The sequence below is a fragment of the Camelus ferus genome, chromosome 17, assembly GCF_009834535.1.
Source record: "Camelus ferus isolate YT-003-E chromosome 17, BCGSAC_Cfer_1.0, whole genome shotgun sequence".
Lineage (NCBI taxonomy): Eukaryota > Metazoa > Chordata > Mammalia > Artiodactyla > Camelidae > Camelus > Camelus ferus.
This window is the reverse complement of record NC_045712.1, coordinates 21,663,788-21,684,673: the sequence shown is the minus strand read 5'-3', so window position 1 is coordinate 21,684,673 and position 20,886 is coordinate 21,663,788. Positions and strand designations below refer to the sequence as shown.

Below are 20,886 nucleotides of genomic sequence, written 5' to 3'. Positions count from 1 at the left end.
CTTGCTGGGTGACTAACGCCAGTGACTTAGGGTGGAGGAGGGGAACTAAGACCACCTCCCCAGTTAATAATGCACTCATCAGCTTTTCCAGAGAAATGCCCTAATGGCCATTAAATCTGGCAGTGATTCCCAATACCCACATGTACTCCAGGTAAAGTAGCAATGCTTAGCTCAGCACTTCTGTGGCCAGTGTGATAGCAAGTAGAGGGTTCTGTGTGTCTGTAAAATGTTAATAGGATGTTGAGCCCAAATGTGGTGGTCAGTGCCTTTGTCTCCTGACCAAGGAGTGTGGTGGGGGTAGTTTCGAGGCAGGATGTAGGGATGGGAGAACTACAAAACATACAGGGATATAACTATATTTTTGGTGAACTATGTAAGATGCCCTTTCTTGTGTCATGAAGGGGTGGGTTTTAAAAGCTTTGAAGTAGAGGAGAAAGGTTCCATTCCACACAGACTGTCCAAGGAGGGGATGAACTTTGCTTTGCCTCTGGCATGTTTAGAGGTAAGGAGGCCCCTAGGTAAATTCATATCAAGCAAAGAATTGGCTTGTATATCCCCCCATAGCTCAGAGCAAATGTTTACAGGTGACTGGGTTCAGCTTTTCTGCCATTAAAACCCTAGGACTGCCCCCTGCTGGGCTTCTCACTGGTACCCTCCATTCACAATCCCCAGGCGTCAAGCCAGGACTTGGGATGATGAAGAATGCCCTGGCTGATGATTTTACAGAAATGTTTTCTGTGTTTGTCATTTGTTTTCTTTCTTCTGCCAGTATGAAGAAGGAAAAAAGCGGAGGAAACCTAACTATAGTAGCGTTGACCTATCAGAGGTGGAGTGGGAAGACCGTGATGATGTGGTACGTGATTTGTTTTTAAGCCTGATGAGGGAGAAACTCCACTGTACCCACCTACATACTTGGCGGCCACCCAGGAGCTAGCCGAGGGGCCCACCAAAGGGACACCTGGCCACCAGAGGGATGATGAAACAATGGGCCCTTGTACCCATTTTGAGTTTTATAACTCTCCTGCCCGTAGGTCTACTTGCAAACAGTCCAGCCACCCCACCTGCTTTGTGTAGCCTGCTAAAACCATCCCATTTGGGGATCTGGTTGCTTCTGCAACAGATTAATACAGATTCCTCCTCAGTGCCATTGATGGGACCTGCCACCCCCGGGGGAGCCTGGCTGCAGCCTGGCCGGGCAGCTGCACAGTCAGGGCCAGAATTCACCTGTCAGGATGTCAGCCCAGGGCTTTGCAGACCCACTTTCCTCTGGCTTGGTTGGCCTCCCCATTTCCTTGGTGGTTCCAGCCTTTCCCCCTTCCAGGTCACACTGCAGTAACACATGCTTATTTCCCACACAGATTCAGCCTTCAGGACTGTATCAAAAGTTTTCCTTATGCCCACGACTTAACGCCATCAGTCTTCTTGTGACTCCTTCAATAAATCAGATTTGTTAGACATGGCACCACCTTGTGTGTATCCAGATGGACTGTCTTTAATTAAGTCGTAACTTCCGAGGTGTTCCTGTCTGGACCCTAGTCTTCAGTTTCTCTATGGAGTTTCTGTGCCCAGAAACGGTTCTCTGCCACACCCTCTCTGATTTGTCTGGGGTCCTTTCTTAAGCTTCATCATTGAGTCAGCATTGTTTCCATCCCTCTGTCTTGCTTTCCAAAGGGATGTTGAGGGGAACCATTTGAAAACCCCAGGCCTTTTGGGTTCTTGTGCTTTTCAGAAATATGGCCAGTGTCACAGTCCTCTTGTTGTTTACTTTTCTTCTCTTCACATCCTCTGCAACCTGGATGTCTCAGCTAACATAAATCTCTGATTTTTTGTCCCTGCCTATAAAATGCAAGAGTCATGTCTGTTTTAGAAATTTAGCCTATTTCCTTCTTCATCTGCACTCAGTCTTTTTAACCCCTAGTTCAGACAAAATAACTTTGCTGTTTCATAGAAATCTAATTCCTCATCCGCTCTCTTTTCTCCAGATGCCAGTGGCCTGATGTCGTATCAGCTAAGTAACCTGGTAGAGTTTTATATCTTCATGTTCTTTAACTTTGTCATCAAGATTCATGTTCAGGTCTTTTGATCGTCCTGCACCTAACGTACATGTCATACCTTTTCAACCTGCTCCTACGAAGAAGCAGGTTAGCGCAGTCCTGAGGAATGCAGTTCACATATTAGCCTGCCTGGGTTCAAATCCCATCTCTGCTGTTTGTTGGCTGCTGGTCTCAGGCAAGCAGTTATAGTCTCTCCACCTCAAGTTTGGTTTTTGTTCTTTTCTTCCCAGTAATATGAGTATGATGGCAATAGTACCTTACCTCACAGAGCTGTTGTGAATACTAAATGTGTTACTGTGTTGAAAGATAGAAAAGTGCTTACATCATTGTGTGGGCATGGTGAGCGTTGTATGAGTAGTAGCTGTTATTAGTATTACTCTCAGCTTCATCAATCCTCAGGTAACCTTCTAAGTAATAAATGTCAGTTGCTAAACTGTCTCATGAAACTCTAAAGGGTGCAGTCCATTGTTTTCCTTTCTCTTTCATCATCACTTTATCAGTTGCTTTATTTGAACTTCACTCGATCTTTTTTGTCTTCTTTCCCAAAAGGGAAAACCTTGTCATCAACATGCTTCTCCCTCCCTTCATCTTTTACATTTTAGTTAATATAGGAGGCAAACTTAATGTGCATTCTTGCTTTGGAGTCTACGCATCTTGGAGGCAGGCCCTCTGCTAGTTAAGACGAGGTTGCCACTCCCACTTCTCTTTCACATGTTACTTGAAAAGATTTGTTACCTGGCTCATTCGTACTCTAGGTGTCTAGTCATCACCTGTACCCAAGTTAATTTTCAATGAGCTGATATCTCCTTTTGCTGAGAATGGTTTGACAAATGTTTCCTGTTTCCTTGCCCTGTCTCCCTTTCTCATTGGATTCCCAGCCTCCTGCCATGTCCTTCACCTTCATCTGATTCCCAGGACTGGCTTCTGAGTATCTGCCTTCAGAATTCCCACATCTTCAGCAAGTTTAATGCTCTTATTCTTCACCAGTTGGCCTCTGGTTGTCTCTTTGGTTTGGGTCTCTTGTCTTTTCTCCTTGGGAACGTGGTACATTTGAGACATGAATTCCTTCACTTACCAGTGTGCTTGGGAAAACCCAAGTCACCATTTCTCTCCCAGGGATTTGCAGTCCCTTGATCGGAGAATTCTAGAATCTACACAGAGCATCTTTGTGAAGTCTACACAGGATCCCACATGCCCATGTGCCTGCCATGGAGTGGAGTTTGCATGTAAATAGCGGCGAGCAAGCTCTAGGTCAAGATCTGAGAAAGACCATGCAAGCAGAACCTGCCAAGGAAGGAGTAGCATGAGTCTGCCCAGCTGTAGGGTATAGTTCTTGGAAGGAGCATCTTACTTCTTTTGGCAACTGGTCTCTTACTGAATTTAATGACCACATTTATAAAATAGACCCTGTGTACTTCCAAAAAAAGATGTGAAGGTCATATATGCTATTAAAACACATGCAAAATAGACTAGCTAAAATGAACTTTTTTTAAAAAGAGAAAAATTAGAAACCATTTAGTGATGGATGACTGGGACTTCTGGCCCAGGCTCCAAGATAGGCCTCACATCAACCGTACAATGAGTAAGTCAGATCTTTGGGGGACCCATGAGCCTAGAAAGGACCCCAAGACACGCATAGCTCAGTGTGAATGACTGGTGTTGATCAGTTCTGGGAAGGAAAAAATATCTTTAAAAATGGTGCTTAGCCTTTGGTTATAAACTCCCAGAGATGGCTGAAGGAATTAAAGATGATTTTTCTTCTTATTCCTGTCACCTTTCAGTCATTCCCAAACTTTCCACATTGAACATGATTATTTCTATAATCAGAAAAAAACCTAATATAAAAAATAATAATTACCAGACGTTGAACTCTTCCTGCATGCCAGCATTATTCTAAGTGCTATGTGTCGATGGACTTGTTGATTTCTCACAACAATCCTACAAAGTAGGTGTTATTGCTGTCCTCATTTTAGAGGTAATGAAATTGAGGCAGAGAATTGCTGTAATGGTCCATGGGCACACAGCTTGGATTCCAACCCAGGCAGCCTGACCCCAAAGCTCTTGACCACTTCGCTATGCCTTAGAAAGAGATTTTGTGTCCACGAGTCCTTGAAGACTCTGTATCAGTGCCTCAGAGTAGGTATATTATTCTCCCCTGAGGGGTGCAGGGAAGATGGGCAATGTCTTGCATGTATATGCTAAAGAAACACTGGCCATAGCGTTTGCTATAGGGTGGTGTTGCAAATCAGATTCTGCCTTGAGTCCATCTGAAATCCCTCTGTTGCAGTGTAAGCCCTTTTTCTACTCCCTCCAGTCAACTTACATTTCTTCTTACCTAAGATCACTCTGGTGGAAATTTCCTCTGAGTCTTTTCCTTCCAAAGCCCTATAAACCTTTTCTTCTGGGGCATATTTCTGAGACCTTTGGCCGCTTACTTTGTGCTTCTTCACACCTATTCCAGTGTCTCTGCAGCTCATGCTTGAGACCTTGGTCCCCAAACCAAGCTCAGCCCACCTGAGAGCCCAGACCAAAGCAGAGAGAGAGAGAGAGAGAAAGAAAGAGAGAGGAGGATTTTGTTATTTAAGTGCTCTGTGCCCGGGTCTGTCTTCATATTCTGGTTGAAGGTTTGCTTGCAAAGGACAGATCTGTTTATCCACTGCTCTCCCTTACCCTTAATCTGTTGGCTTGGCCAGGATTGCATATCACTGGGGGCCTGAACTTCATGCCTCCTATGCACCGTGAAAGGTGAGGCTTGTGTTCTGATGCAGATAACAAACCAGCATTAGGGGAACCAGATATCACACACGAAACCTAGAGTGATCAGTGACTCTCTGGGGGAAAGCTTCCTTAAGGAGATCTAATATCAGAGGAAGAGCTGCAGGCTCAGAGTGGAACCGAAGTGTGACTCCCAGCTTGTAACATCGTTGTTACAAGTGGGTTCTTTGAGTGGCCAGCAAAGCTGCTTCAGCGTCGGCATGCAGACAAGAGAGACTCACTGGCAGCCCCAGGGAAGTACATCTGACCTGGATAACGTAGGGCCCAGGGGAAGGTAGGTGGTTCCCAGAGACAGGGGAGCCTGATCACAGCCTCCAGATTACTATTTTCAGCTTGAAGAGGTTTGACCTTTGTTTTATCAACTGCACTGCAGTGAAAGCTGTTTTCATGTTCACTGCATTACCACATGTGCTGATGTTTGATATCTGATAGGGAAAAATAAAGGTCTATCACTGAGAGTTTAATTTGCCTTTGTTTAAGTTGCCATTTTCACTTCTCCAGTTGCTCATTGCTATAATCCATGTAACAACAAGTTCAAGGAGTATGGGGGCAGCTCTGAGCAGCACTGTCAGTCACTCCCTTCCTGCATGGTGGGGATGGCATTGCTACTCCCCACCACTCTCCTCTCTACCCTGGGTACCTCTGCCATCTTGGAAGCTACACACTGGTGGGGAGGGTGTGATGCCACTGATTTACCATAGGGTTTAGGGCAAATTGCTCCCCTTCTCAAAACTCAGTCTCCTCAGATGAAAAAGTGACATTTCTCTACTGCTCCAGCCTCACAATGCTGTATTCTTACTGGGAAGTCTATTGAAAAAGCATCAAGCCCCCTTCCCTCTTCTAGCAATGAGAACAGAAAACCATCTTCAGCCCCAGACCACTTGCTTAGGGCTTGTAAGAGAACCTCCTAGGAAGCTAAAACCTGAGGAGACTGTCGCATGATTAAGTTTAAAACCTTTTCTTTGACTAAAAAAAATCCAGAAATAAAAATACATTATTTTTATATTAATGCTATATAATTTTATATTAATGCTTTATATTTGTTCAAATACTTTTTCTCCTGATTTGGGAAACAGAAGTAACAGCATGGGCTTAGTGGTTCGAGAGCCTGTGGGACATTAGGCAAGTTTCCTAACTTTGTGCCTCGGTTTCCACATCAGTAAAACAGGAATAATTATGGTATCTTATGACATGATTTTGAGGGATTTAAAACCTGTGTCTGGGAGGGAGGGTATAGCTCAGTGGGAGAGTGCATGCCTAGCATACATGGGGTCCTGGATTCAATCCCCAGTACCTCCATTAAAAAAATTAATTAATTAATAAACCTAATTACCCCCCCCTCCAAACTAAAACCTGTGTGTGGCACACAGTGAGAGTGCAGTAAACAGTATCTATCAGTTTATCCAAACTTCATAAGAATCTGATCAGTAGTTTATACAGCACCTGACAGGGTCTAAAAATCCTCACTTAGTAACACTTTTGATGGGATGAATGAAAGATGAAGAAACTGGACCACAGAGAGGTCACAGTACAGTGGTATGTGTCATTGGTAAAAACTGAAACTTGATATCCTTTTCTTTTTCAGTCTGTGACAACCCATAGGTAGTTAAAAGCAGCAGTTTTTAACCTGGGATTTTGAGGGAGGTTAGAAAACCCATTTAGTTATCCATGAGCAGTAATGAAAAGCAATGAAATCTATTAAAATGGGAGGCATCAGAAGGTACCATCAGAGCAAGAAGTATTTCTTATGTGGCTCACAGTCAAAAATGTTTGAAAAACATTGATTTAGAGCCTGGACATCTGTGTCAAGCAAACTCGAGTTTGAGTCCTAGGACGCTAAGCTATTGAAAGGGGTCTGACAGCAAAGAAAAGGGAAGAGGATGATAATGGAGATGATGATGATGCTGGTGAGGATGATGATGGAGGACAGCTAGCACTGCTGAATGCTTAGGGTGTACCAGGCACTCTTCTACATATTAGCTCATCTAAATCCCACTACAACTTGATGAGATGGGTGCTGTCATTAGTTCCATTTTGTAGAGAAAGAAACAGAGAGGGTAAGTGATTTGTTTAAGATCACAAAGCTCTGACCTCAGAGTCCACTTCTGATGCCTCACAAGTAGGTGTTCAATAAGTGTAATCTATTTCCATTATAACTGAGGAAGAGGAAAGGCTAGACTAAGCATCAAGGAGTCTGCCTCCTAAAAGCATCAGTTCCCTTGGCCTTGGACCCTCCCAGCCCTGATGCTGATTGTTCTGTGCTACTGGGAGTTGGGGGTGGGGTGGCACGGAGGCGTGGAGAAGCTTACCTAATCTCTGACTTGCCTGGGGAATGTGAGAGGGGAAGGTCCCAAATGGCTTTAGGCAGGCACCAGAAAGAGGAAAAATGAAAACCATGTCAAAGATAAATCGAGCCGTTCTTAAGAGTTAGAAAGTAGACTTAATTAGGACCAGCTCTCCCCATCCAAAACCACAAAAGTTAAAATGGGAAAATATTTCCAGAAATGCCCATTATGTGTTGTTAAAAAATATCTAGAGTAAAATATATGTTTTATTTTATACATGCCTCCAGCTAAAAATTATGCTTTTACTCTCTCTCACAGAAGATGGGAATGTGAACCTAAATCTAGACAGCCCCGCATCAAATTTAGGTTGCTTGCAAGCACTGCAGTTCTCTATCGGCCAGATCTTATTCAATCTCCTCAAAGGAGAAGAGAGGGGAAAGAATTTTAAAAAACCAAGCCGTGGGGCTGGGAGAGAGCTGTTCCTGACAGGCTGTGGCATGTCAGCATTTGCTCCTATTTCATTAAATGGCCTTCCCGTCGTCTCCTGTTGGTGCCCACGACAGCACATCTTTCATCACTGTGTCTGCTGTCCTTCTCTGAACTCACGGAAGGGCCACAAGTAATTAGCAGAGATCAGCCAGGGGTAGGGGAAGGGAGGGAGGCTCACTGTTCCCAGATGGGACCTCCAAAACTCAGATACAGGACGGCCCTGTTCACTGCCCGTCAGCCTCAGAGAGGCCTTTCTTTGGCCCAGATTTCTAGGAGAGTATTTGAAGATGATTCATGCTATGAGAAGCTAATCCCTGTCTTCCAAATGGTTGGCCTTTTTTTTAAAGAAAAGAAAACAACAAAAAAACTACTGTGTAGGAAAACATCTCTAACTTGATTATGTTTTGAAAAATGATTTCTCCATGACAAACCAGTACCCTTTCGAAAATGTAACGTATCCCTTGAGAAGTTCTTGCTTCTTGAGTGTTAAAGCGTTGTTTGGGCATTCGTTCTCTGCCTCTCAGGATGCATCAATGTCACACAGACTTTTTTGTTGTTGTTGTTGTTGTCATTGTTGCTCTGAGGTTTACAGGAGCACCTCAAATTGAAGTTAGAGGTCGTTTATTTATTGTTGTTAGCCTCTCTCTCTGGACGAAAGCAGTTGGATGTTTATTTTTCCGAAGTCCGTTTTAGAGGTCTGAGTGCAGTAAGCAGACTTACTGCAAAAGTACCCCAGATTCTGCAGGGAAGTAGTCCGGCCCTGTCAGCCACAAGCCACCAAGTGTGCTCCCAAGCTGGAGGGTGGAAGGCAATATGGTAACCCAGGGCAGAACTAACCCCTATTTCCTTTTATCATTTTAGCTAAGAAATGCCATGGTGAATAGAAAGACTGGGAAGTTTTCCATGGAGGTGAAGAAGACAGTGGACAAAGGGGTACATTTTTCTCAAACATTCTTGCTGCTTAATTTAAAACAAACCTCTGTGAAAAATTAGCTTTGAAAGGTCTATCTGGAATAAATATCTTTCTCTGAGATCATTTTTCTCTTGTCTTTACTTATCTCAAACAAGATTCATGTAGTACTGTTAACCTAATCATAGTGTGTCCATTTATTTTTATTTATTTCTGAAAACTTCACCTAGCAGACTAACTATGTTTTCTTTTCTCTACAACTTTTTTTTTTCAATCTAGAAACGGGTTTTGGTGATGACAAATGACTACTATTATACAGACATCAAGGGTACTCCTTTCAGGTAGAGCTGACCATAATACATGGACATTCCATCAGACCCATCAGTTGTGTTTGTACAAAACCTGCTGACGCTCTCAGAGCTCATCATCTGAAGATAACCAAACACCCTGCCGAAAGGCTGGAAAGAGTGAGGAAGGGGCTTTTCCCAGGCTGCTTTTGTTTTTGTTTTCCAGAAGGGGGAAGATGGTTCAGGCTCACCTAGGAGAACTCACTCAATTTGTCATGGTTCTGCATCCCATTATCAAGCAAATAAGCTTGGGGCGGGGTTCCAGCTAAGGGTAGAGAGACAAATTCAGAGGGTTACCCAGGGTCCTTAACCATCTAACTTACTGCCTAGTGAGTTCCATTTCGCCTTTTATTTCCATAATCAAAAAGCAATCTTCCAACTTGGAGGTAGCATATCCATCCCTACATGTTGTGTTTCTGTTTTAATTTCTCTGAACTGTCCTTCTGTGCTTGTCTGCCTTTGAATCCTGTTATTTCTCTTTGTAACAGTTCTGAAAAATGCCTTTGCCCTCTGGCCTGCCTTCAGATGCGTATGTGGCATTCTAAAGTCTCCTGCTACTGTTAACTTAGTGTGATAATGCTTTTTGTAAAAAATTATTTTAGTGGGGCTTCTTTATGTTCCTGAACTGGTACCTCACAGAGCTAAGGAGAAAAAAAATGTAGTAACTGTAGATTAATCTTAAATATGGCATCGTTGTCATATACTGCCAAGGATCATGGGTGGATTCCATTTGGAACCAGAGCAATCAAGGTAACACACGACTACCAAGTGGGTTTGCCAAATGAAGAGACTATGTTTTCAAAACATATTCTCTAACTTTAGGCACAAACAGAAAAGAGCTTAAATCAAGACTTTTGAGAGTGTGAAAAATCTACCAGACTAGGGAGAAGTTTGGGCAAGAACAACCACGAGGCTACACTCAAGTGATAGTGGAAGTGTTCGTTTTTGCCGTTGTAATTTTCCTAGTCCCACCTGGCATAAGGTAGTAGTAAGAGCAGGGCATGCAGCCCTTGCAAGCACATCGAAGAGAAGGGCTTGCTGGAAGGGCTTGTAGCAGTTTGCCACACCTCTTTAAAAACACAGGAAGTCACCCATTGCTGCTGGTCAGAAATTACAGCTGATTGAATTTGAAGCAGCTGATTGAGCCTAAGAAAGACCAACACCAACTATGAACTGTGGGGTTTTGAAAGTTAACTATTGGAAGAAATTGTTTGCAGAACATGAAATGGAAATGCGAAAATGGAAAATAAAAAGTTAGCCGGCAAGTCTATTCCAGTCAATGTCATGGATTTCAAGGTCTGCTTTGTTTCTCTGCACAGTTTAGGTGTGGCGCTCTCCAGAGGCCATGGGAAATATTTCTTCCGAGGCAACGTAACCATCGAAGAAGGTAAGATGCTGCCTTCATTCGTCTTATCCTTTCGTGTGGGAAGAAAGCCCTGCAGCCAGCCATTGGGTTAGCTGAAGAATTTGCTTATCTGTCCAACCCTCTGTCCAATCCCTGGACATTTGAGTCAACTAATTACCCACCCGATGTTACCTATTGCAGAATGGTGAGAATCCCAACTAGTGGTGGCTCTCCTTATGATTTCATTTATTTATATTCTACTTTCATCCACAAAGTTGTTAAGGCAACTCATAGGAATCATCCATCCACCAACTGTATTATTCTCATATGTAGAATTCAGTACCAAGAAAAATATAAATTAGTGTAAAAACTTAAGCCCAGGAAGTGGAAAAAGAAAACAAAGGTATGAGAGCCTTAGTCTCCTACGTAGTTAAGCCACAAATTTCACTTGTGTTTCAAGGTAGCCTGGGTCCAAGGGGAATGTGCTCATTGAGATGATTTATCTAAGTCAGAAGGAATGAGTAGCACCTTGAGATTCCCATATCTTCTATTCATAAAGCACCAGCACGCTGGAAACTCCCAATAAATGGTAACAGTTGTTACAGCTTTTTAAACCTTAAAACTGCTGTCACACCCATCCCATCCTTTTTATCTCCCCTAAACCTAGTAGCTCAGAGAAGTTATCTTTCCCAGCATCACCAGCTCACAGGGAGGGGTGGACCTGGCCTCTGAAAAGCTTTAGTCTCAGAGTGGCCTTGAGTAAGTCACTTGCCCAACCTTAGTGTTAGATTTTGCATCTCAGAGAAGGAGTTGGACCAGACCAGTGCTCTTTGTGGGTATCCTCAGGAAATATGGCCAAGAGCAACAAGGTCAGTTACAGGCCAGGTTTTAAATGGTTAGAGCTGGTTACAGATGAGTGTGGTGAACTTCCAGAATCTGGACTGCCTTGTGGTTCCCTCCTATGATGTAGTGGAGAATAAAGGATGAGACTGGAGGTCCCTGAGATGCCAGGTTCTATAGATGGCCTTCTGGTCTATGCTGAGTATCCCTGCATTGTCTCATAGGCATTGGTTTTTCTCTCCCAACGGATGGTGAGATTTTAAGCAACCGGAAGGAGAGCAAAGGGGGTCGTCATGACCTGGGCAGAGTGCCTACCACAGAGCTAATCAATCATGTGCTCCCTCTTCCCAGAGACAGGCGAGAGACAACAGGCAACTTTGTGATTTGGGCAACATGCTCAACAGGATGTATTCTCAGGGATCAATTTTTATTTTAACTTCTTTAATTTTCTGGCTTCATGAGCCATGTGTGGCTCTGTGGATGTCATTGCTTGTGAAGACATATAATTCACATCTAAGGCATCTGAGGTCAAGCTGGGGAAATAACTCATGATCAGAACAATAGGAGAGATTATTAATGGATTATTTGCCTCTGTTGTGTTCATTCCTTTAGTCAATCCTCAGTTCATGGGCCTGCCGCTCCTTCGTTCTCTCTCTCTCTCTTCCCCTTCCTCTTCCCCCAACCCCCACCTCTCTCTCTCACCCTCACACACACACAGAGTTGTTTACATTGTGTTCCAGACAATTTCTTCATTTTTTCAGTCATTATCATCTTTAGTTAGGCTAAGAGCTCACATAGAGAAAATTTCAGAGTTAACAGCACCCACCGTGCAAGAAATTAGTTTGAATCCTCAGCAACGGGGCAAGTGTCTGATTATCACACAAAGGAGGTCAGATCTTCCTCTCTCTGTTGGTCCTCTGTAAATAAGAGGGCTTACAAGCTTGCCAACTTTGCTGAGTGACAGAGCCTAGGAACGCTGCTTCCCCTAGGCTAACTAGTAGAGGACTTGTCATCCGTCAAGGCAGAGGCGTGATTACTGTTCTGCTGTGTTGTTGAAGAAGGCAGGAGTTTCTTGGGGATGGCAACCACACTACTGAAGGATCTTCCATAAGGACTGCTGTCCCACAGAAATACAGGAATTTTCAACCTAACTTGTCAATAGCAGGTATTACAAAGATGGTGAACGGGCAGATTTTGCTCAAAATGTAAGGAGTTGCTTCTGAGGTTGAACATGTGGGCTGTAGTTCTACCTGCTGGAATCGTTTCCCTTCTGAATCTGCTTGACAATTTCTCTCTTTATATATATTATACACAGTAATTGTTCAGTAAATTAGAGCTTATATCATTATTGTCAGCATTGTCAATCAACAGTAGATGTGATTTTGTCAGAAGGATCAAAATGGGAGGTGAGAGAATTAGAGAACAATCAGATTTCCTTGGTCGCCTAGGAACTCAGGCAGGAAGCAGTCAAAAAGATCTTCCCTTCAGAGTCTCATCAATAGATCCTAGGGGCAGAGAGGGCTTTGTGGGTGAAGACTGATGAGAAGTGAAACTTGAAAAATAGATAGAATTGATATCATGAATCCCATATTCCAGGAAGGTGAGATCCCAGCTCAGGGCCTCTGCACTGGTTACGTCCTCTCCTTAATTATCTACGTGTCTCGCTCCCTCACCCCCTCCAGGTCTTTGCTTAGAGTCACTTTCTCAATGAAGCATCTCTGACTCCCACAGTTGATACTGACACTCTCTCGTCCCTCCCCATTTCTTGATACTCCCTCTCCTTGCCTCATTCTCTCTCTTACTTTGTAGCCCTCACTACTGATAGGCTCTGTATTTTAATTTTATTTACTTATCTCTATTCTGCCACTAAAAAGTAAATACCATGAGGGCAACAATGATTTTTGTCTTGGTCACTGCTATATTCTCAGGGCCTAGAATAGTACCTGGCACATAGTTGATGCTCAGTAAATAAGTGGAAGGAAAAATAGGAGGGAGGGAGGGAGAGTGAGTGGGAGGGATAGAGGGAGGCTGGCAGGGAAAGAGAGAGGGAAGGAGAGAGAGAAAGGGAAGAAAGGATGGATGCATGTGTTATCCCAGGGACTAATTCCACACAACCTTCTCGTGCAGTCCGTGAACATCTTCTGACTGGTATAAAACTCCAAGAGTCGAAATGACCCTCCCAACATCGTTCAACCAGTAGGTGTTGGAGCCAGGATATTCCCACTTGGGCCATGTAGGATGATACTCTATCTAATTTATTCCCTACTTCCTATAAAATCAAGCAGGAGTATGTGACGATAGGTCTAGTATTTTGCTATTTATTTTATACATTTGTATTTGAGGAGGGCACTGGAATCCTGGGTGCAGTAAGATATAGTTGGGCATTTGGGAAACTGACATTCTTAATCATTAGAGTTCCTGAGGTTGTCACTCAGAAATGCATGGCTGCTGATGACCCATCAAAATGAAGTCACATGAAGATGCAAGGAAAGAGAGTGATTTCACAGAGTTAGGGTGTCTAGAGCATTCTATAAAAACTCCCCAGTTCCCTGAAAGCCTTAATTCTTCTAGCTACCTTTCCAGACTGATGACTCTTTTTTTACTTAGGATCCTGTAACAACTGGAAATTTTTGCTGGTCAAAAACAGTTGAGTATTGGCAGTCTTGCATCATTCAACCTATAATTTCACTCACAACCACCTGTCAGTTAGGGACTATTATTATTCCTGTTTTGCACACAAAGAAACTGACATTTAGAAAAGTAGAGCAACCTGCTAACATCACAGAGTAGTTAAGTCCCACTCAAGTTCCCAGCTGGGCTCTAAGGGGCTCCAAAGTCAGTGTCTCTACCATCCTGCCAAGCTTCTCTCCCAGTACTCACTGGTGTATCATTTGTCTTCATGGAGTTGAGGCTTTCCTAGGAGACTCGGTCAGGGAAAGTTGCAGTGGTGGCTGAGTGAGGTGGAAATAGGGGGAAGGTTTTGCCTGGGAGGAAAACTTGTTTCCTACGTGCAGAGTCCCTTTTCCCAGACAGATATCTTTGGGGTTGATGTCTACCCTTCACCCCACAATGGTCCTGCCCTAGAACATCTGAAACACAAAAGAGGATGAGAGGGCTCAGTGCCCTGCATGGATGGTACTTACTCATGATGCCCTTCTCCTTGACCTCTAGGCCTGCATGACTTAGAACACCCTGATGTGTCCTTGGCAGATGAATGGTAAGAATGGAAGAATCCTTCCTCAGCATTGTTGTTTTCTTCCCTCTTTGGTTTCAAGTTGCCTGTCCTCCTTTGCCCAGTTCCCCTGGCTTAAAGGTAAAGGAAGGTGCTATAAATATATACATGTTCCTGTTTGAGGCCATATCATGTTCCTAGGTCCTACTGCAACACTGACCTACACCCAGAGCACCGTCATCTGTCTCAATTAGAAGCTATTAAGCTCTACCTCAAAGGCAAAGAACCTCTGCTCCAATGTAAGTGTGCTTTCAAATGCCCTTGTGTGCACGTGGCCTGGGTTGGGGGGTGGAGCATGAACTCATAACCATACTTCCCTTGAGTTTTCAAGGGAAGCTTTGCTTTGGCAGAGATGATCAGTCACACTAAATCCAGCCAAATGTCTGCTTCCTATAGAAACAGGAGAAGGAATGTGGATTGAGGGAAGTCATTCAGAATCTCCAGTCCCAGTTTAACCCTTCATGTTGGATTTGTCCCCCTACCAAACCATTTAGTCAAGCACCTGAGTAGGATGAAAATGTTACACTTGGGAAGAGACTGTCAATATCTGCTCTTCCATTTTACAAATGAAGCCTGAAAATAGGGCTTGTCTCATCCAAGGTCGTGATCTAGGTCTTCTGGTTCTCTCCAGAGTGGGATTGCCACTGTGACATGTTGCCTCTTGTAGTATACAGTCTGCTGCCTCTCCTCCTACCAAGTGCCCTCTGAGGGAGCTCAGTGAGTCAGAAATGGCCACTGGATTGTGCCGGGGGCAGGGAGAGAGCAGTGGCAGGCCTGATGCTCACCAAGTCTAAGAACAGTTCCTGGACTGGCACAAATTCATTCCAGTAGCTAAAGTTGGGGCATGAGGGGATTCACCAAAGTGAGGATGGCACCTGTCCCTACCCCTAACAGATATCACTTATTCAGTGACATGAAAAGCTCTTTATATATGTTATCTTATACAATAACCAAACAGCCCTATGAGAGATGAAGGAGGTTATCCAGCTCCTAAACCACATCTTCATGGAATGGATTTACTTTTCTGGATATGCTCTAGTAGAGAAAGGATCAGATGGACATCATATGAGCCCAATTATTCGTTTTGTTTGACTTTTTGAGTGACATTTAAAAAACAGAAGTAGAGATAATATGAAAAAGCACTTACATTTACCATCTAGCTTTGTCAAATTTTAATGTTTTGCCATATTTGCTTTAGATATTTTTTAAGCAAAGAAACATTACAGATAATGTTGAAGACCCCGAGTGTCCCTGTGCAGTCTCATTTCCCTCCCAGAGAGAATTACCATCCTGTATTTGTTCATCATTCCCATGCATTTTATACAATGTATACACTATATATGTACTATATATATATATCCATAAGTACTATGTGCCAGTACTTTTCATTATTTTGTATATTAAGATTTATGGATATAATACATATTATTCTACAACTTGTATTTTACTCATTATACATTACATTTTTGAGATTTATTTGTGTTGATCATTTAGCTCTGATGCATTTGTTTGAATTAGTATATAGCAATCCACTATATAATTATATCTCAATTTATCCATTATTTTTATTGATGAGTTGTTTGTGGTTTTTGCTTTTACAAAAAAGCTCCACTGTCTTGTTGGGCACCAGCCACAGTGAAGACCAGTCTGCTGTAGGTGATAAAGCTGCTAGACTCATGATTGCCTCCTGATTCCTTAGCCTCTTCCACAGGGCTCTATTAAGAATCCCTTTGGATAACGACAGATATCCCTCTTTAAGAAAAAAAAAAAAACTTCTTAATTCGAGGGAATCACGCAGAAAGAGTCTCAGGAGATATTAAGCTATCATAGCCATTTCCCTTCTTACAGTAGATTGAGATCAGGGCCCTGAAGAATTGAGAATTCTGATAGAGGACAGATGTGGGGATGAAAAGAGCAAACTTTCTGATGAGTGCTGCCTTCTGATCTCTGAATCCCAGAGTTGGCATGCTGGTCTATGGCATGAACTACTAGATGGGGAGAAAAAGCAGAAAACTGAAGCATGAGTCATTCAAGACTCTCAATTTACTATTATCTCATCCAAATGTGCTGGGGGCTCCTGTATTACTGGTATATCAGGCGTCAGAACTGTTTCATATTTTGAACTGGTAGGAGGTTAATGCATAAAGCAACACTCCATACGAGAAGTAGCCTGCAGATATTGCAAAAGGAGCCCAGTGAGTGCCTCTTATGCTATGATTTGGGGTCCAGCCAAAGCCATCTTTTCAAGTCTGTCCTTCCCAACAGGTGATAAAGAATTGATACAAGAAGTCCTTTTTGATGCCGTGGTGAGTGCTCCCATTGAAGCCTATTGGACCAGCCTTGCCCTCAACAAATCTGAGTAAGTGGTTGCACGTGTCCCCTTTTCATGGCCATTTCCCCACAAGCAGTCCGAAATATGGTTATGGTTTAAAGAACTAAACTGTTTTAGGAGCCTGGTGTTAAAGTTCTTTAATTTTCCCCAAAGCTCCAAACCACAAGAGCTAGAGCAGATTAGCGACTCTGGCTTGGATGGCAAGCTCCTGGGTTTGACATATAATTTGTTTGAGTTTTAACATTACATGAAATTCGGTATGCTGAGGTAGGGTGACACTTCCGAGAGGGAGGGAGGCGGAAGGAGCGTTTTGCTTCCTGCCCTGCCATGACTCCCTCTACTTCACAGTCAGGAGGGAACTTGGAATCTGGGCCAGGTTAGGTTGTGAGGAGGACAGGGAAGTGAGAGCTCTGTTTCATTAGGGTGTCAGATACAACTCTGTGGTTTTACTTCTGAAGTGGAGGATGTAGGGGGAGGCGGCAATGGTAGTTGTTGTCAAAGACTAGGGCGAGAACTGCTTTGGCAGCTTATTAATATAGCTTTATTATTATTACTATTATTTTACTATTTTAAGTAGGTTATTAATGATTAAAAATAAGAAAAATCTCATTTCATTTTCCTTATATCTTCATGTTATACATTATTCAGCTCTTCCCCCTTTTACATTTTTTATTAGCTCCTTTCCTTCTTTTATCTTCCCTTTTGTACATTCTCTTCTATCAGATCTGTCATTCATTCTGTTCTCATTTTCATTCATTCATCAAATACTGATTGCATGTCTGTTATATGCCAGGTACTGGGCTTGTTGCTGGTGAAATGGAGGTAACTCAGATATCATCCATCATCACGATACCTGTGGCATATAGTGTACTATATGATTAAGAATTGTGATAATTATTTGAAGAAAAATTAGATATGTAGACTGTAACAAGATCTAGAGGAGAGATAAGGGACAGGGAAGGCTTTTCTGAGTAGGACTAGTTCGAGGGTTCCCTGGGAGCATCCTGGGAAGTGGAACAGCATGTGCAATGGCCCTGAGGCAAGAGAGTACTTGATACACTTGAGGAATTTAAAGAAGACCAACTGAGCTGAAATGTAACAATTAGGCTAGAAGATATTGGGAGATGTAGCTGTAGTGGGGCTGAGTGTTTCAGGACCTTGGGAATCAGGTTAAGGATTCTGGATTTTATGTTCAGAATATCGGAAAATCATTGAAGAATTTTAAGAAGGACATTTTAAGATTTTAAGAATGACATGATCAGACTTGCATTTTAAAAGAAGACCCCTCTACTGCTATGCGGTTAATAGAATGTAATGAAGGTAAGAAAAATAGTAAAGACTCCTACAGCATTTCAGGGGATTTGCCTCTTGAACCAAGGCAGTGGCAGTGAGCACAAAGAGAAGGGATGCACTTGTGGCATGCTTCAGAAGTAAGATCCCCAAGACTTAGTAACGGGTTCACTGTATGAGAGGACGGAGGCTGAGCTGTCAAGGATCATTCTCAGATTTATGACATGAATACCTGGGTAGATAGTGGTGCCATTTCCTAGGACAGGAGACAATGAAAGAGCAGGTTTGGGACTGGACATGGCCAGAATTGTTTTGTAGACATTTTAAGGTGAAAATGACTCCGAAGCATAGATGTAAGGTAGGTAGTTTAATACGTGAGTCTGGAATCCTAAAGATATTACCACCCTCAATATATTTGGGGGTATCCTTGGACTGCTTATCTGCATGGATCTTATTCCCTGGGAGGCTTGGATAGAGTTAAAGCCTTTCCTGTGATTGCATTTTCTAGTAGATGTGGAAATGTTTCTTTGAGGTTCTTATGAAACTCAAAATCTTGTGCAAAGATGGCTAATTCACCCCTAACAGATGCTAAAGATTTCCAAAATGGTAGCTTGCTTTGTAGTCCACATCTGTAACTGATTGGACAGCCTGGCTTTCCAATTTGGTGTAGGCTACAAACAGAAACAAATGCATAGTGTTGGCATTATTCACCCCTTAAATACTTAAAGGTATTATTGACCACTTTGACAACCATCAGATATCAAGTAACTAAATGATCTTGTGTTGAGGATAACATGGCTAAAGCTTTCAGTCAAATTGCTGCTAGCATCTATGGGCAGGGAAGCAAACTCAAGAATCAGTAATCTCTTCATTCTTTTATTGTAGAGTAAAATTAAGTATGTGTAGGGAAAGACCATTTGCTTTTTTGAAGAACTATGCATTGAGAGTACCCTGAAGAATATGTTCAGGCATATCAAATTTGCCTTGAAAATTGAAAAAAAAATCTTTAGTGAATTGTCAAATGAGGTTCCTTTGCGAAGGCCATTCTTAGAGTTCCTATGCATGGCATCCTGCAGTGCGATTTGTGGAAGTCGTTTCCTTATCCCTTTGGGGTTGGTGGTGATGAGAAGGCCTCTGCTTTGGTGGGAGTTACAAGTTGGTGCCCTCAACATGGTGTAGAATTCAAATCCTAGCAATTTCCAAGCTGTAGGATGCTACAGTCTTTATGGCTCTGTTGCTTGTTTTTGCTAATGGCAGACTCCAATAATGGTCTCAGGACCAAGAGTAGACTTGGTAGCATCAATGCAAAAAGCTAGCTCTAAGATTTTCTTCCTCTCCTTAAAGTTAATTGACTCTTTCTGAACTTGCACACAGAATCTTGAGAGAAAAGTGTTTATTTAGCATTGGGGGTGCATTTTCTCACACTGCTCCCTTTTGCCATGGAGTTCTTAGTTTTTCTGATAAGAATTACCATGAAAACATTTGTAAGGAATAAGAGTTTGCATCTTGTGTGCGTGCGTGTGTGTGTGTTTCTATAGTTTCTTCTAAAACTTCAGGTTTCAAAACTACTATTTCATAAAACTACCCATGAGTCTTAAAATGCAGAAGCCATTATCTGCTTACTCTCTGGCAGAATCCCCTTGACGTCTGCTGCTCTGTTTCAGGAATTCCGACAAGGGCGTGGAGGTAGCTTTCCTCGGCACTCGCACAGGCCTCTCAAGAATCAACCTGTTTGTTGGGGCTGAGCAGCTCACCAATCAGTAAGTAGGTGTGCTTCTTCTTGGGGGCTCAGGGAGCTCCTGAGATGGGACATTGAAAAGGAAGCATGTATCATTTCTTGATTCCACCCTCAGCAGAAACAAAATTCAGGCCACCCCAAGCCTGTTGAAATTCTTCCTCTCTCTTCTACCTTGGGGACCCCAGTGTGTGTGTGTGTGTTCACCTGCCCGTTGCTGGCCCTTCCACAACTCTGTGTTCTTTGCCCTTGTTGGCTTCTGTCCACTGTCCTGGAGTCCTCTCCTGCCCTGGGGAGTCATTTCAGGTCTCTGGAAATGGTGTGGCTACTAGGGGAGCAGCCAGAGGGAGAACTCACTCATCTCCTAACAAATGGCTGGGGGCATTCAGCTGTCCTGCAGTTCTGCTGATGAACTCCTGCCTGTCCACAAATCAGTGTTTCAAGCATGGTGTTTATTTGTTTAAGTTTGAGTAAACCTCTGTGCCTCAGTACAGAGCCTGAAGGCCTGCAGAGCCCTACACCCAGGATCAGGCATTCTGGTGGCCCTTGGGTTTGATACTGTTTCCTTGTGTTTCCAAAGAGATTCAGATGGACAGTGGGCTCAGTCACTGAGGTCAGTACCCAGATGCCCTTCAGACCACTGCTCAGCCCCTGAGTCTTCAGAGAGCCACAGGGTTTTAATTCTTCAAATTGGTGTTTGACAAGAGCTGTTGTGAGCTTGGGAAGTCTTTCCTGAACCCATTAATAAGTTTTCTCAATTGCTTTTCTCTGAAGAAGGAGGCATTATTAGGGCAGGGATGAATGGAGTCTGAAATTCAGAGGGTTTGCAAAGTGTATGTGTGTGTGTGATTCTAGAGGTTACTATGGAACCTCCCAAACCCTGAACTTCAGAGTACCAGGGGGCAGTAACCAAGCCACAGGGTGGCCATCAATTTGACAAGGTTTGGCCCATCAAGGGCCTGATTAAGAGATGCTCCTGTCCCATTAAGCCTTTGCATCCTGAGGCCCTGACACCAACCATATGATCATAGAAGAATTCTTGTAAATGGCAGATTCAGGTTTTTTTGGATGTTTTGTGAACTGGCTTTTAATTCCCATCTGAGAACTCTTTCTTTCTCAACTTCTCTAATGTATCATTTATGAAGTTGACTGTAATTGTGACTTGATTCTTTTCAAGCCCTCTTTAGCCCTTTACCCCCAAATAATTACTCTACCAGAAGGCAACTTTTCTAGGAAAGACTAGAAGTGTCAG

General features: G+C 43.0%; 1 protein-coding gene across 1 annotated transcript in view; it reads left to right on the top strand.

Moving 5' to 3' along the window:
• The window catches only part of CACNA2D3 (calcium voltage-gated channel auxiliary subunit alpha2delta 3), a 776,419-nt gene that overhangs the window by 606,383 nt on the left and 149,150 nt on the right, over positions 1-20,886 (top strand). Inside the window, exons 18-25 of the mRNA XM_032458250.1 lie at positions 770-853; positions 8,465-8,536; positions 8,793-8,854; positions 10,180-10,247; positions 14,217-14,262; positions 14,419-14,516; positions 16,543-16,636; positions 19,564-19,659. Of these exons, the coding sequence (XP_032314141.1) occupies positions 770-853; positions 8,465-8,536; positions 8,793-8,854; positions 10,180-10,247; positions 14,217-14,262; positions 14,419-14,516; positions 16,543-16,636; positions 19,564-19,659 (620 nt within the window). The remainder of the gene's footprint in view (positions 1-769; positions 854-8,464; positions 8,537-8,792; positions 8,855-10,179; positions 10,248-14,216; positions 14,263-14,418; positions 14,517-16,542; positions 16,637-19,563; positions 19,660-20,886) is intronic.